Source organism: Sphaerodactylus townsendi, linkage group LG13 (genome assembly GCF_021028975.2).
Source record: "Sphaerodactylus townsendi isolate TG3544 linkage group LG13, MPM_Stown_v2.3, whole genome shotgun sequence".
NCBI classification, from domain to species: Eukaryota; Metazoa; Chordata; class Lepidosauria; order Squamata; family Sphaerodactylidae; genus Sphaerodactylus; species Sphaerodactylus townsendi.
In genome coordinates this window covers 35,071,006-35,084,846 of record NC_059437.1, presented here as the reverse complement: position 1 = coordinate 35,084,846, position 13,841 = coordinate 35,071,006, and the positions used below count along the sequence as shown (strand labels likewise).

The following is a 13,841-nucleotide window of genomic DNA, read 5'->3' as shown; positions in this document are numbered from 1 at the left end:
GATGCCCTGGTGCTTGTTATCACCTGACCTGGTGCCCATCAAGTGTTTTCAGAAAATGGGTGGAGCTAAGTGGGCCTCTTGCCCAGCACATCTTCTGATAGGACACTGGAGATCCGATTGACTGTAAAGATTAAAATTACATTCCTTTGGCAGCAGCCACCACCATTCCTTTTTCCCTGTATATTTTTTAAAATTACCCCTCCTCTCCCTAGCACTTTGGATGTTCTCTGAGGGGTGACTCCACCTCCTACAGCAGCACTGTGATTGTGCTCACCACCCTGAATACACTAGCCCCCATTCTGCTTTTGATATTTTGAGCATTGCTGTAAGGAGAATTGCTAGGTTGTATTTACAGCCTAAAGGGTGAGCGAGCAAGTTGTCTTGAGCTTTGAATCCAGCACAAGGGATAGGGGAAAATCCCCAACTGCTTGTTGTTGAATCCTTCTGATAAATGGGGCCTGTCTTGATTGTCTGTGACCGTGTTCCAATTTTGGGCACCTTTCTTTACTAACAAGCTTGTTTCCTCCTCTTCTCTGGGTAGGAAATAGCAGGTCCAGGTAAGCCAGATCTTCTCGCTGTCTGTAGCATGCCTTGTCCTGCGCATTCTGGTTGGGCTAAGAGTCCTGTGACTAACTGTGGTCTCATGTTTGTGCATGCCCTGCAATGGAATCCCCATGCCAAGTCTGTAAAAATGCAAAATCGAATTGAATACAATGAGAACTTGAGGTGTGCGTAATAATGGGTGGAGGTTTTAAGTTAATTTCATGCCTGGTTGGCAATTCGCCCCCTCTCCCCTACGGCCTTTGCCTAAAGCCAAATAAAGTCCCAGTTGCCCAGTAGTCTAGTGTGACTTAGTGGCAAACGAAGCTGAACTGAACCAAATAGTCTAGGTTGGTTTCTTACATTTTAAATCCAGTGAGCACAGAACATGTATGGTTTCCCCATCTCACATATTCTTTCCTTAACAGTTTTATCACAGCAACTCTGAAAAATGGTAATATGTCAATATAACTTTTAGTTTGTGTGAAAAAAATCAGAATGTTATAGTGGAAGTCATTTAGCAATGTTCTTTATAATATTTATATTCTTTACATTATTAGAATTTATATTACGCATAGCCAATACTGGTAATTGTTTTATAGCTGTGGTGACGACGACCCACGTCCAGCCACCAGCCACCACACACACACCATCCACCACACACTATACAGAATGGGTAAAAAAATAAAATAAACAAAACAGCGGAATTTGCTGATTACTCACTCTCTTGCATGCTCACCCTTTTCTCCCACTGTGGAATAATTACAATCACTGTACCATCTGCAGTTGGAAATCATTTCAAGAAAAAAAGGGAGTGAAAAGTAGCATGCAGTCAGATAGAATCTTGGAGGGGGATATTCTAGAGATGGAATGACTGCCTGTGTTGTTCCCCTCTCTTTATTCCTTAAGAGTCTTCTTTAAGGTGAATGGTCACTTTTACTCATAAGGCAAACAGTACAATGGAGCTAGCTACAAGAAAGCAGGAGGTTTCTACATACTAGGGGGAAATCCCACTTAATGCAGAAAAATGTAATGTTTTTGACCATACCTACAAATTTTCCCAAACACTGATATTGGGAATTGCACACACCACAGTCCCTGTCCTCAGCAAGCACTTTGTTTGCAGGGAGAAAGAAGAAAAGGAAAAAATCCCTGTAGAATTTGCGTTTGTGTTTTTAAAAATGCAAATGAGTAGAGCTTGAGATTCTAGATCCATGGTGGTGAACCTGCGGCTCTCCAGATGTTCATGGACTACAATTCCCATCAGCCCCTGCCAGCATGGCCAATTGGCTCTCCAGATGTTCATGGACTACAAGTTCATGGCCAATTGGCTCTCCAGATGTTCATGGCCCCTGCCAACCTGGCCACCACTGTTCTAGATCTTTGCAAAACTATAAGGCATGTGAGGGGAGGATAACTGGTACTGTAGAATAAGCTGCCCCCCAGAAAACATTGTGTGATTACTCCTATAAGGAATTTCCAAGCATGTCTCCCTTTACCTTTTTCCTTTTTTAAAAATAAAATTATATTTGTTTGCAAAACAATACAGTGATAAGAGAAAAAGATTTAGAAAAAGAAAGAAAAACAAGAAATTACAGGGATCTGCAATAATTAATATACTGAAGGAAAACTTCAAATCTTTAAAGTCTTATTATGAAGAAAAAGGAAAAAAGAAAACTTAAAGATAAGGAAAATGAAACTGAGAAAAGGGGGGGGGAGTAGGGAAAATAAATGGGGAGGCAGATTCTGAAGCTGAAGGCAACTCGCACTTCCTGATCCTAGATGTTTTCAGAACTAGCGGGTCTAAAATGAGCCCTGTCTAGTTCATCTGTTGAATTTGAAGGTCTCGAGAACCTCTGGAGAAGCTGGAGTCAGCCCAGTCTGTTCTAATGCCAGTAAACACCACTTTCACTAAAGTGCAGCAGGGAACTTCTGCATGCTCAACCCAGTTGAATCGCCGTGTTCCCCAGAATTGCCATTTCCTCTCCCCTTCTTTTTCAAGACTGTGGAGCAGTTATCCCATCATGAATTTACTGGGGTTGTGTGAGTAGTGTTAGGAAACTTCATGTTCTCCCTTTTAAAAAGCAACACTGTAACATATATTCCCCATATATTATTGCTGTGCATTGTTTGTGACAGAACACCTTGGCTGCTCACCCTACTCCCTTGACTGAAATTCAGGCTAAGTGCATGTAAGCAAGACTGAATGCATGTCCTTCCCGTTTATCCTGGCCACCCCATCCCTTTGGCTATCATAGATCTGCTTTTAGACTGTAACTAAAAGGTGAGAACTGGTTTTGTATTGTACGCAACTCTGTCTTCATCAATAGTGCTGCATAAAAAAACCTGAGGAGCTCCCCACTGCAAGTGAGGTGCAGTCGGTGTGGACCCAGCCACCCATCCCATCTTGCAGAGCTCTCGGTGGATACTCTGATACATAAAGGGAAGAGGCATAGCTCCAAGGGGGCAGGGGTGTGAGTGACACATGGGCGTGTGCCTCTGCAGGGGGGTGGAGAGGGCGTTCCGGGGGCATGATGTGGGCATGGCAGGGTGCACCAGTGCACCGGGCACTTTCCCCCTCTCTCCGTCCCTGACAAAGGGACTGTGATGTGCCTCTGAAGATGCCAGCCACAGTTGTGGGTGAACGGTTAGGAGCAAAAGCTAACAGATCACGGCTACACAGCGCAGAAACCTGCAACAGCCATATTGTTATACTTCCTTACTCGTGCAGCCAGAGCTAGCTTCTTTTGAAAGGGGCTTGCAGTGATGCTTCAAAACATGGATGCTGGATGTTAAGAGGAGCAGCCCCAGTTCAAGGGCCTCTTGTCCTTGCTGCTCTTGTATGATCCAGGGATGGGGCTCTTAAGGGGAACCTTGGCTGCTTGTAACAACAGTTTCCCACAACAACTGCACTTTTCATAAGGCTTGTGTGTTTAAAATATAAAATAAAATTACTGTGACCGGAGCTGATCCGGTGCGATGAGGAGACGCAAAAGTGCCATACTTTTGTGACTCTTAAGTTACAGTTTTGAAAAATTCTTTGGCTTCTTCATGCTCTTGAACCCATTTTATACCCCTGTGGTTCCTTTGCTGAGAAGGAAGAGCCATAATGGAATAGGAGAGACCAATGAAGTCAGTCTCATTCACACACTCCTGATATTCGTAGATGTATCACAACCATTTGAAAGTGTGCATGCCTGTACTGTAGGGAGCGGGGATGGAGAGTTAAGTTCGCAGGTCTTGTACATGAATGCAAACTTATTATTCTGTGAGTCTTGCAAGCAACAGTTTGGCATTTTAGCGTGCCTGTATTCATGTGGCACATATCTGTGGGTATTGAGGTCAGAGCTGTGTTGAACACTTTGCATGTACATGGCGGAATGCATATATTGGTGTGAGCACTGTTGAAGACTCCAATCCTTCTTGTGCCCATTTGTCATAATAGCTTTTCATTGTGGGTACCTGAAGACCTTGTTTATATAATCAGGGTAGCCAGTTGTCAAAGGTGGGCAGCCTGGAATCAGCAGACCTAAAACAGTGAAACCAGGCTTAGGTGCGGTTTTAAGACCTGTGCAGAATCCCAGCCATGGCTGCATCTCTTGGTTTGGAAAATATTTGTAATTCTCCTTTATCTTTTTCTTCAATGGAGAATAGATGTAGCACAGCCAAGAAGCGTGAGCTGTGAAGGCACTTCAGATCTCTCATCTGTCATGGACTGCACAGAGTGGTCTTGGGCAGGCTTTGCTCTACAGCCCTCTCTCTGCAATATGTGGGGTAATACTGCTGGCTTCCCTCCACAGTGTTCAGACTAAAGTCCTGGAGCCCTGTAAGGGACGATACAAATGCTGTGAATTATTAAAACAAGCGTCTTGCATCAATTTAAACATTTTTATTATTTATTATGATTCAGGTGACTCACAAAGCAACAGGGCAAGTGATGGTGATGAAGGAGCTGATCCGGTGCGATGAGGAGACGCAAAAGACCTTCTTGACGGAGGTAGGCACAACCTCTGGTGCTTCCATGCCTCTTTTTGTTCAGATTGAGATGCATTCAAGCTGCTCAGAAACTATTTTCTGTTGGAGTTCATTGAAAGAACGCAAAGCTGCTGAGCTGTCTGGTACCCTCATGGATCGGCTAGCAAACCTGAGTTTGGATTCTGGTCTGGCCTTGTGCCATCTTGTGCTTGAATGCTGTGGTGTCTGGCATTGCCCCTCGCATTTACAGCAGGGCAGAATCATGAAATGGGCCAGTGTAACCACTTCCAGAGCACATACCAATCTCTCCTGGTGGGAACTGAGGCTGCTGTGTCTTTCCAGGTGAAGGTGATGCGCAGCTTAGACCATCCCAATGTGCTGAAATTCATTGGTGTGTTATACAAGGACAAGAAACTGAATCTTCTGACTGAGTACATTGAAGGAGGGACTCTGAAGGACTTTCTCCGGAATGTGGTGAGATAACCTTACAAAGGCAGTCTTGGGTGGCTGGCTGACGGGTTTTTGGAGAAAAGGTCAGCAGGCAGTGGCAAGCAGCTGGCTATTAAAGCATTTGTTTTCTTGAGGATATAGGTTATGGGTTTTTTTAAAAAAATAGCCTGCAAAATGGCATTGAGGAAGAGAGAGAGGCAGGAGTCTGTCACGGGGCATGAATTGTTTGCAAGCATGTCTTCAATCATACTACACAATTGGCATAGCACTTAACGCATCTGTTGTAGTGAGTTGGGGGTAGGGAAGTTGGGTGCCAGACTTAGCTGACTTAGCTGTTACGCCTCTAAGCTGTTACGCCTCTTTAGGTAGTCACATTTATATTTCTGTCTTGAAAAGCAAACTATTGGAGGTTGTTGTTTATTCTGTAGGATCCATTCCCCTGGCAGCAGAAGGTCAGCTTTGCCAAAGGAATTGCCTCAGGAATGGTGAGTTGCCTTTCCCAGATTGCCCACTGGGTTAGATTGGTTAGATTTGGAGGCCTCAGAGATTTTAGCTGCTGAGCGAAGGAAATAATGTAAGACGTGAGCTTTCTGTCCTTCATAAAACTTAGCGTAACACCCTGTAATAACTGCATTTTGTGATGTTAAAAATAGCTACTCCACTGGCTCAGGAAGGCCTGACCTGGACTAAACTGTTTCCAGCATTAACACTTGACGCTTAGGCTTCCTGTTAGTTTATGTGCAGCACCAGAGCATTTTCACAAGGCACAATTGCCATGAAGCTGTACAAAGACAAGCACTGTATTGGGCTGTTGCTGTGCTGGAGATGTGCAAATGCTGCCTGCCTTCCTGGGTCAAGTGACCTTTCCCCTTCAATCAGACAGAGTATTCACCTGAGTCTGTCTGGTGCCTTCCAGGAAGCAGGAGGCCATTGCCTGCCTTTTGCAGAATTGGTCTCTGGGACTTCAATCTCAGCCACCACTTTCACCAATGAGAATGGCAGGAGAAAGAGCTTAGTTGTGGGAGGAACGTGGCCCATGAGGATCTTGTAAAATGGAAAGGTTTCACTTGGCAAACAGTATGTTGCAAATGCATCTTTTTCCTGCCTGTCTCTCTTTCTTTCTACAGGCTTATCTGCATTCGATGTGCATCATTCACCGAGACCTGAATTCTCATAACTGCCTGATCAAACTGGTGAGTTCCTGCTGCTTCCTCTTGCGTCCTTCCTCCAATTAGTTCTTGGCCTTGTACCCAGAACTGCTTTTTGAGTGTCAGGAAGTGTTTCTCTTTTTAGTGTGCAGTCAGTGGAAGTAAGCCAGTTGAACATGATAGAATTGATTTCTTTGTTAACTTGCATAAGGATTGAGCTGCCAAGCTGATGACTGTAGGTGATTTGTTTGGGTTCCCCTAATTAGTCTACACAGAATGTTTTGGCTGATCTGCCTGCCTGTCCTATGATTCCTCTCCTCATTCATCCTTTTCCTGTAGCTCAGTTCTGTCATGTTGGATTAATGCACAAAGGGAAGTATCCAGGGAAATCTCTCTCTATTTGTGTACATCAGAATAATATAACAATTGTTGTTTAGCAAACGAAGCAAACAGAAAACTTCAAAATATTCCATAAGTTGCTCTGGTAAGGAACAGTCCTATGAGCATGCTGCAAGTAAGCATCGTTGGCCATCTACTTACTGGTCAGTTGAGAGGTGTTGGAGTGTGCCCTGTATTTATCTTTTGTAGATCAGTTTGTAGATTCTGAAAACATCTGTGACTTGTTGGAACCAGCCAGATCCTTCTTTGAAGAGTCAGGCTTCCTTCCGCCACAGTTCTAGGTTGTTAACAAGGTGAAGAGGATCTTGTTCAGTGGTAGAGCATAGGTTCTCTGCACTCAAGCTCTCAAGTTCATATCTCTGGTGCTTCTTGCTGATGGATATTGGTTACAGAATTTCACCTCCCCACACAGGACAGTTGCAGACAGTCATAGTATGAATTAGATGGCCTGCTGGCCTGGTTTGGTGTAAGGCAGTTAAATGCACTGTAATGAATATGCTTTAATCGTACAGGGAAATGTATGCTGCTGGCATCTTGTGTTTCTTTAAGCCTGGTCTTAGTGGTGTCATGTGCATTATTGGCAGTGAGCCTTAAAAAAACAAACATACTTTTGACACTTATGGGGAAATTTGGGATGTAATAGATCAGGGGTCTGCAGCCCGCTGCTCCGGAGCCTCATGCGGCTCTTTCAGCCTTATACTGCGGCTCCATGTGGCCTGGAGGTCGGAGGGTAGCGTGGGCGTGTCCCTCCAACCCTCCAGAGCAGCACTGGAAGGAAAGGTGAGTGGAGGGGCCGAACCGGAGGCGGCTCCATGTGGAGCCGCCTCTCCGGCTCGGTAGATCTTCGGAGCCATGGAAAACAGGTCCAAATGGCTCTTTGGGTGGTAAAGGTTGCCGACCCCTGTAATAGATAATTTCTCAGGAAAGTCAGAGTAGCCTCTGATGCTCTCGTCTGGCTCCAGGACAGAACAGTTGTGGTTGCTGACTTTGGCCTGTCCAGGCTGATTGTGGAAGAGAAGAAGAAGCCAATCCTGGAAAAGCCATCAGCCAAGAAGAGAACTTTGCGTAAGAGTGATCGGAAAAAGCGCTACACTGTGGTTGGAAACCCCTACTGGATGGCACCAGAGATGCTGAATGGTAAGAGGCCTGATCTTTAGCAGGTGCCACAACTGGATATTTCTAGCTGACTGGCTGGGGCTTCTGACCTCCAGATATTTGAGTATGCCTTTGCTTTATGTAGCAATTTTCTGGCTTGTTTTAAACTCCTGCCTACTAGAGTAACAGTTAAGGCATAACCCTCTTACGATGCATGCAGAAGATCCTGGATTTAGTTCCTGTCATCTGTAGCTGAATCATTTCTATTAGCAGCTTTGGAAAGACTTTTTTCTGCATAAGGCCTTGAGACCTGCTGCGGACCAAAGTAGAAACACTCAGCTAGATAGATGAATAACTTTGTTCTGTGTTCTCAGTATCTGGCCTTCAGCAATATACTGCCTCTATTCATGGAGTTTTTATCTGGCACTTATTAGTCACTGTGAACCTATCCTCAATTAATCTGCCTGCAAGAAATTCCCCTACTTGACTTTGAAGTGTGCCGGGTAACCTTGGGCAAGTCAACAACTCTCCACCTTGTCTAGCTGAGAGAGCTGCATAGCTATGACTGCAAAATGAGGGACAGGAGAAACATCTATGCTGCCTTGAGCTGCACAGAAGAAAGTCAGGATACAAATAATATCTTTTTTAAAAATCGCATGCTGAAAAGGGGCCAAAATCTCCTGTGTGTTCTTCTCCCCAGTCACTGTTCTCTCTCCTTACCTTTTTGATTCAGTCTAGGGCTGTGGTGGCGAACCTATGGCACTCCAGATGTTCATGGACTACAATTCCCATCAGCCCCTGCCAGTATGGCTATACTGGCAGGGGCTGATCGGAATTGTAGTCCATGAACATCTGGAGTGCCATAGGTTCGCCACCACTGGTCTAGGGGAATGTTCATCCTAAGCTCAGTTGCTCCCACATCCATGTAGTTTGTTTTTTGCTATGTTGGTGCTACATATTTGCCTACCTTTTAATTAATCTTTTATATTTTTATACAGGGCAGAGCTATGATGAGACAGTGGACATCTTTTCTTTTGGCATTGTACTCTGTGAGGTAAGTCCTACTTATATAGGAACTAACAGAACCCCCAAACTCCATGAAGAGTGGGGAGCACATCAGCTTTTTTCACCCACATTACCTCTAAATAGGTAATTTAGCCTGGTTTAATTTGGCCCCTTAACTAGGTCAAATGGGCAGTGGCCTAAGAGAGAGGCAGATGCCCCAGAAGGCATAGATGGAGATTGTTTATCAGCATGTCTACATCACCAGACTTCAGGGTTTTTCAGCAATAGGTTCTGTGGAAGTGACCCTAGGTCAGTGATGACGAACCTTTGGCACTCCAGATGTTATGGACTACAATTCCCATCAGTCCCTGCCAGCATGGCCAATTGGCTCTCCAGATGTTCATGGACTACAGCCCCTGCCAGCACTGCCACCACTGTTCTAGATCTTTGTAAAACTATAAGGCATGCTGGCAGGGACTGATGGGAATTGTAGTCCATAACATCTGGAGTGCCAAAGGTTTGCCACCATGGCCACAGGTGATACCAGAGAGTCCTGTGGGACCAGAGCCAGTGGTGAGAGTGTTGGGTTAGGATTTTGAATAGTTTATCTGCACCGCAATACCTGTTCTTTCCTGCAGTTCTTTTGCTGAATTGATCTAATTCCTGCTGTAGTCACAGATCACAGTACTGCCACATCCCATATCTGTCGGGTCTTTATTATTAGGACTCATTAACTGCTTTTGCTTCTGCCCTCTAGATCATAGGGCAAGTGTATGCTGATCCAGATTGCCTCCCTCGGACACTGGATTTTGGACTCAATGTGAAGCTCTTTTGGGAGAAGTTTGTTCCTGCGGACTGCCCTCCTGCTTTCTTCCCCCTGGCAGCCATCTGCTGCAGACTGGAGCCAGAGAGTAGGTAAGACTGCGGGGCAGCAAATGCCTTTTGAGGGGTTGACAAAAGGAATTCCCAGTGGTGATTGATGAAGGCATTTCTGTCTCTCAACCACATTGCCAACTTGGTGAGTGGACTCCCCTGGCTGCAGTGCTCACCATTAGGGCCAACTTCCTTGCCTCCAGAATAATTTATTCTACCAATGGCAGCTTTCAGTGGAGGGCAAAGAAGCTCTGCAAAATAAGAGCATGATTGAAGGGCTTCTAATGGCTCCAAGGCTTTGATAATTCTTCCTTTGTCCAAATCAACCCCAAGTCAGCTCATTCTGTTTACCTCTCCTTTTTATCTATTATTTTAAAGGGAAGGTAGGTGTCAGCATTTAGCAGTGTTCATAAAACATTTCAATGCCATAGGAGAACTTAAAGCACAAAAACAGTATAACCAGTCACATTACATTTTACTATACTCATTTGATTTCTGTACTGTATTGAATTTGATTATCTGCTGTCCATTTTGCATGCTGGATTTTTAAAAATTCTATTACCGGTAGTTAACGGCCAGTTAGTCTAGTTTGCTGCAGTCCTTGAAGTTTAATTTTTGGGGTCCAAAAATTCTGTTGCTGGGTTTGACAGTAAGCAATGTTCCAAATGCCTTTGAATTTATGACAGCATCCGAAGGCTGTTTCATTCTGTTTCTAATTATTGTTTACATAGTAAAATAAGCTTCCAGGTTAATCTAGAAGAGATTCCCTTTCTGTCTTGCCAAAGGTAGCTGGGCTATTTGCTAGATTGTGTTAGATTGGGCTGTAGCTAGATTGTGTTAATTTCTTTCTCTGCCTTTCTTTCTAAGGCCCCCATTTTCAAAACTGGAGGATTCCTTTGAAGCTCTCTCTCTCTATCTGGGAGAACTGGGAATCCCTCTTCCCTCAGAACTGGAGGAACTGGACCACAATATCAGCACACAGTATGGGCTGATCCGGGATGAGCTACCCAGAAACTTCACTTAGTGCTTGTGACTTTCTCCTGCATCTTTTCCATCGATGGCAGCTTTTGAGGCAAGAACTGCTCCTCACATACTTCACCAGGGCATTAATAAGGCAGGCTTGATTTTTTTGGCCTCTTCCTCCATCTTCAACTTTCTCCACCTCTCTCCTGTGGACTTGTGGCACATTCTGGTAGCAAAGCACGGAGAGGGGCTTGCCTTCCAGTGGCTTCAGTAACTACTTTGAACTGATTGGAAACACTACCCTTGAGGCCTCCTTTTTTAGGAGGCCATTTTATTACTGTGGTGCCTTAGAACTTTAATAGACTACAAGTTGTGAAGAAGTGTGGGTGTTTTTGCCCCAGGGAGTGCTACCATGTTTGAGGTGGTAGAACTGTCAAGGAACCCAGAAGTACTGCTTCCAGACAACTCTGCTTCCCTGATCCAATGAAGCTTGACTAAAACCCCAGCTACTTAGTAAGAAACTTTGTAGGAGTTTTAGCCTTCCGGTTGCAGCTCTTGGAATCAGAAAATGCCTCTGCTGGAGCAGCTCAAACACAAATCTTCTCCACAGCACGTTGCCCTACTTCTTGACGTCTGTTCACACTACATCTGCAGATACCTCCAAAGAGACATTCAAAAGCACTACACAGACTGCTGAGAACCGGATACCATCAGCCTGCCCCGCTGTGGTGGCGGCAGGGGTCTTCGGGGGCTGCGTGTGTCCATGGGAATGGCCCTATACACTGTGGGGTGAACAGGTGAAGTCATCTCCCAGCCTGAATACCAACAGTGCCCCAAACACTTTCCATTTGAAGGTTTCCTATGTGGCATAACGGGTGTGGGAATGGCAACTACATAAGCGAGAGCCTGATGTGCTGCGTGTGAGCGAAGAGCCGTTTGCATCTTGACACTGCTCAGACTTGTCTTGGGAATGAGATGCTTCTTTTATTTGGGACCACGGATTTGAAGTTATAATGTATGGCAATAACGACTACCTCTGTCCTCCATTTCAGGCCTTGTCAGTCATACCCACCCTTCCCCTCCAGGCCAGAACTGCACTCTTGGAACGCTACTGCCTATTCCCTGCTGCGTTTGGGCTCTGTATTCATGTCCCTGTTTTCAAAGGAGTAGGAACAATTTCTGGCATGCCTCCTTGGGAATGTGGCTCATTCACTACATGGTTGACCTCATTAGATTTTTTTTCCTTGTTACGAGACAGCATCCAAACTCCTGGGAAAACCCAGTTTGACATCTGAACCTGCTTTTGGTTCCCTTTCAAAGTAAATTCTTGCTGTTCTTTCCTTATCTAGCCTTGGGGCTTGGTGTGGAGTGTGAGAACCAGAACTTTCTGCTTCGAGTACTCAAAACCCATGAATCCTCTTATCTCTAGAGAGCCAAGTCTTTTAATACTCAAGTTTTTGTGCTTAATCTGTGTTTTTAAAAGACACTGGCCCTTTCCCTGTGGTGGGACAGTGGAGAGAATTTGCCAGGTCCAGCATCTTTAGGTCAGATTTTGTTCCCACCCTCTCATCTGCATACAATGAGATGAAATGGACACTCTGTCCATCTTAGGAAAAACTTGGATCATGTGTTCAGGAAATTCTGGGCTCTTGTGATTGCACAACAAAATGTTCTATGACTAAATTAAAAGCAATAATAAACTCTATCCTATGAATGCAGCGCTTGGTTGGTACTTATTTTGAATTTGAGAGGTAAAGATCTACATCTTCAGGGGACCACAGCAGTGTCAAGATGAGGCTATGTCCTTTGTCTTAGGACAGCAGACCAGGGCCTTCTGGCCCTAATTGTTTTAAAGACTGGCTGAGGAGCTGTATAGGGGTCTATGGGAATTTGCAGGTGATGTAATAGGCAGTGTACACCAATGAGGTATGGATATTAGGGAATGGATACTGATGGAAAGAGAGTGCTCTTCATGAGTAAGGGTTTCCCACTTAGAGAGGAACTGAAATCCACAGTACATTGTACAAATAATGGTGGTTTTGCTTTGCATTTCTTGTTTTATGATTAGTGACAAATGGAAAAAAGGAGGATTACAGTTTTAGGTTTGTGGATTGTACCTGCCACTTCTGAACAGCAATTCAGTTTGATTTGATCTCTTCCTACCTTGTTTGGAAGAAGAGGTCATTGGCTTCTTAGTTTCCTTGATCTCCACTAGCTTTTCATCTGGTACAGTATCCCCAGAGAATCCAGAGGCTCTGTTGATCTTAAGGAGGTCCTGTTGGCACCCGAGTCAGAAGCTAGGATCTAAAGAGATTTCTCAGCCCCGAGTGGCTGCTCTGTGCAGGCAGGGGAAGCAGCACTAGCTCTGAGCACAAAATATGCGACCCCATCTACTTGAAGGGATCCTATCTGAAAGAAGACAACAATCTGTCTTACTCTAGAAGAGTTTACAGAGCTGCATATATTTGCCAAGGTCTCTTGGCCCTGCAGAGCTGATCATCAGCTGCTGATGTGACTCAGCAACTTCAGCTGAGTGACGGGCAGCTGTGTGGTTGGGTCCATTTGGCACCTGTGCTTTGGAGTGGGAAAGGGGCAGCCATCCACTCCCAGTCCGTGCTGGTGCTTCAGCAGGGGAGAGCAGCAGCATAAGAGCTGAAGTTGGATGGTGAATGGTTAGTCCTAGAAGAGTTAAAATGGCTGCCCCTGTGAATAGTTCTGGGATTCAGAAAATAGCAACCAGGCTCCACAGTTATGATGCATCTGTGAAAGAGGGAGTTTTGTCCCAGTCTGTTGCATTGCTCTCCGCCCACCCTTCAAATTAATGTCCTTGCTCAAGCATAATAGCTGGGTTAAGTGAAGCCCTGTTGAGGATGGGTGTGAGGGAAAAGGAGAGCCCCTCCCAGTGGTAAAATTATTTGTCCCCCCCCCCCCCCCCCCCGCTTGCCTTGGAAGTTCCTCCAGGCAAGGAAAATTGGGGCATGGGTGGGTCAGTACCTGTGGTGGGATTCAGCAGGTTCACACCACTTCGGCAGAACCGGTTGTTAAAATGGTGCTTGTAAACAACCAGTTGTTAAATTATTTGAATCCCACCACCAGAACCGGTTGTTAAATTATTTGAGTCCCACCACTGGTCAGCACTAGTACTTGCTGTGGCTTCTTAGACTTGTGTTGTTGGCAGATGAAAAGCACCAACCTTATTAGAGTTGTTGGAGGCTCCGTCAATGGGCCTGTCAGTGCCTCAGCAGGGGGAAGCGACAGCTGAAGAACAGGCACTGATGTTGCAGAGGCTTGTACTAAGGTTCTGGAGGGGGAGCAGCCAAACTTTTATTCTTGGGCAGGTCAACTTTGGTAGCTGCCTTATGACATTGCTCCAACCAGAACAACATAGTATAC

At 45.1% G+C, this 13,841-nt stretch overlaps 1 protein-coding gene across 2 annotated transcripts in view; it reads left to right on the top strand.

Moving 5' to 3' along the window:
* The window catches only part of LIMK2 (LIM domain kinase 2), a 42,110-nt gene extending 29,944 nt beyond the window's left edge, over positions 1-12,166 (top strand). For both annotated transcript variants that reach the window (XM_048514489.1, XM_048514490.1), the window contains 8 exons: positions 4,451-4,537; positions 4,858-4,989; positions 5,394-5,450; positions 6,093-6,158; positions 7,475-7,649; positions 8,606-8,661; positions 9,370-9,527; positions 10,353-12,166. In XM_048514489.1, the coding sequence (XP_048370446.1) occupies positions 4,451-4,537; positions 4,858-4,989; positions 5,394-5,450; positions 6,093-6,158; positions 7,475-7,649; positions 8,606-8,661; positions 9,370-9,527; positions 10,353-10,509 (888 nt within the window). In that variant the 3' untranslated portion in view covers positions 10,510-12,166. The remainder of the gene's footprint in view (positions 1-4,450; positions 4,538-4,857; positions 4,990-5,393; positions 5,451-6,092; positions 6,159-7,474; positions 7,650-8,605; positions 8,662-9,369; positions 9,528-10,352) is intronic.
* Positions 12,167-13,841: the final 1,675 nt, after the last annotated feature.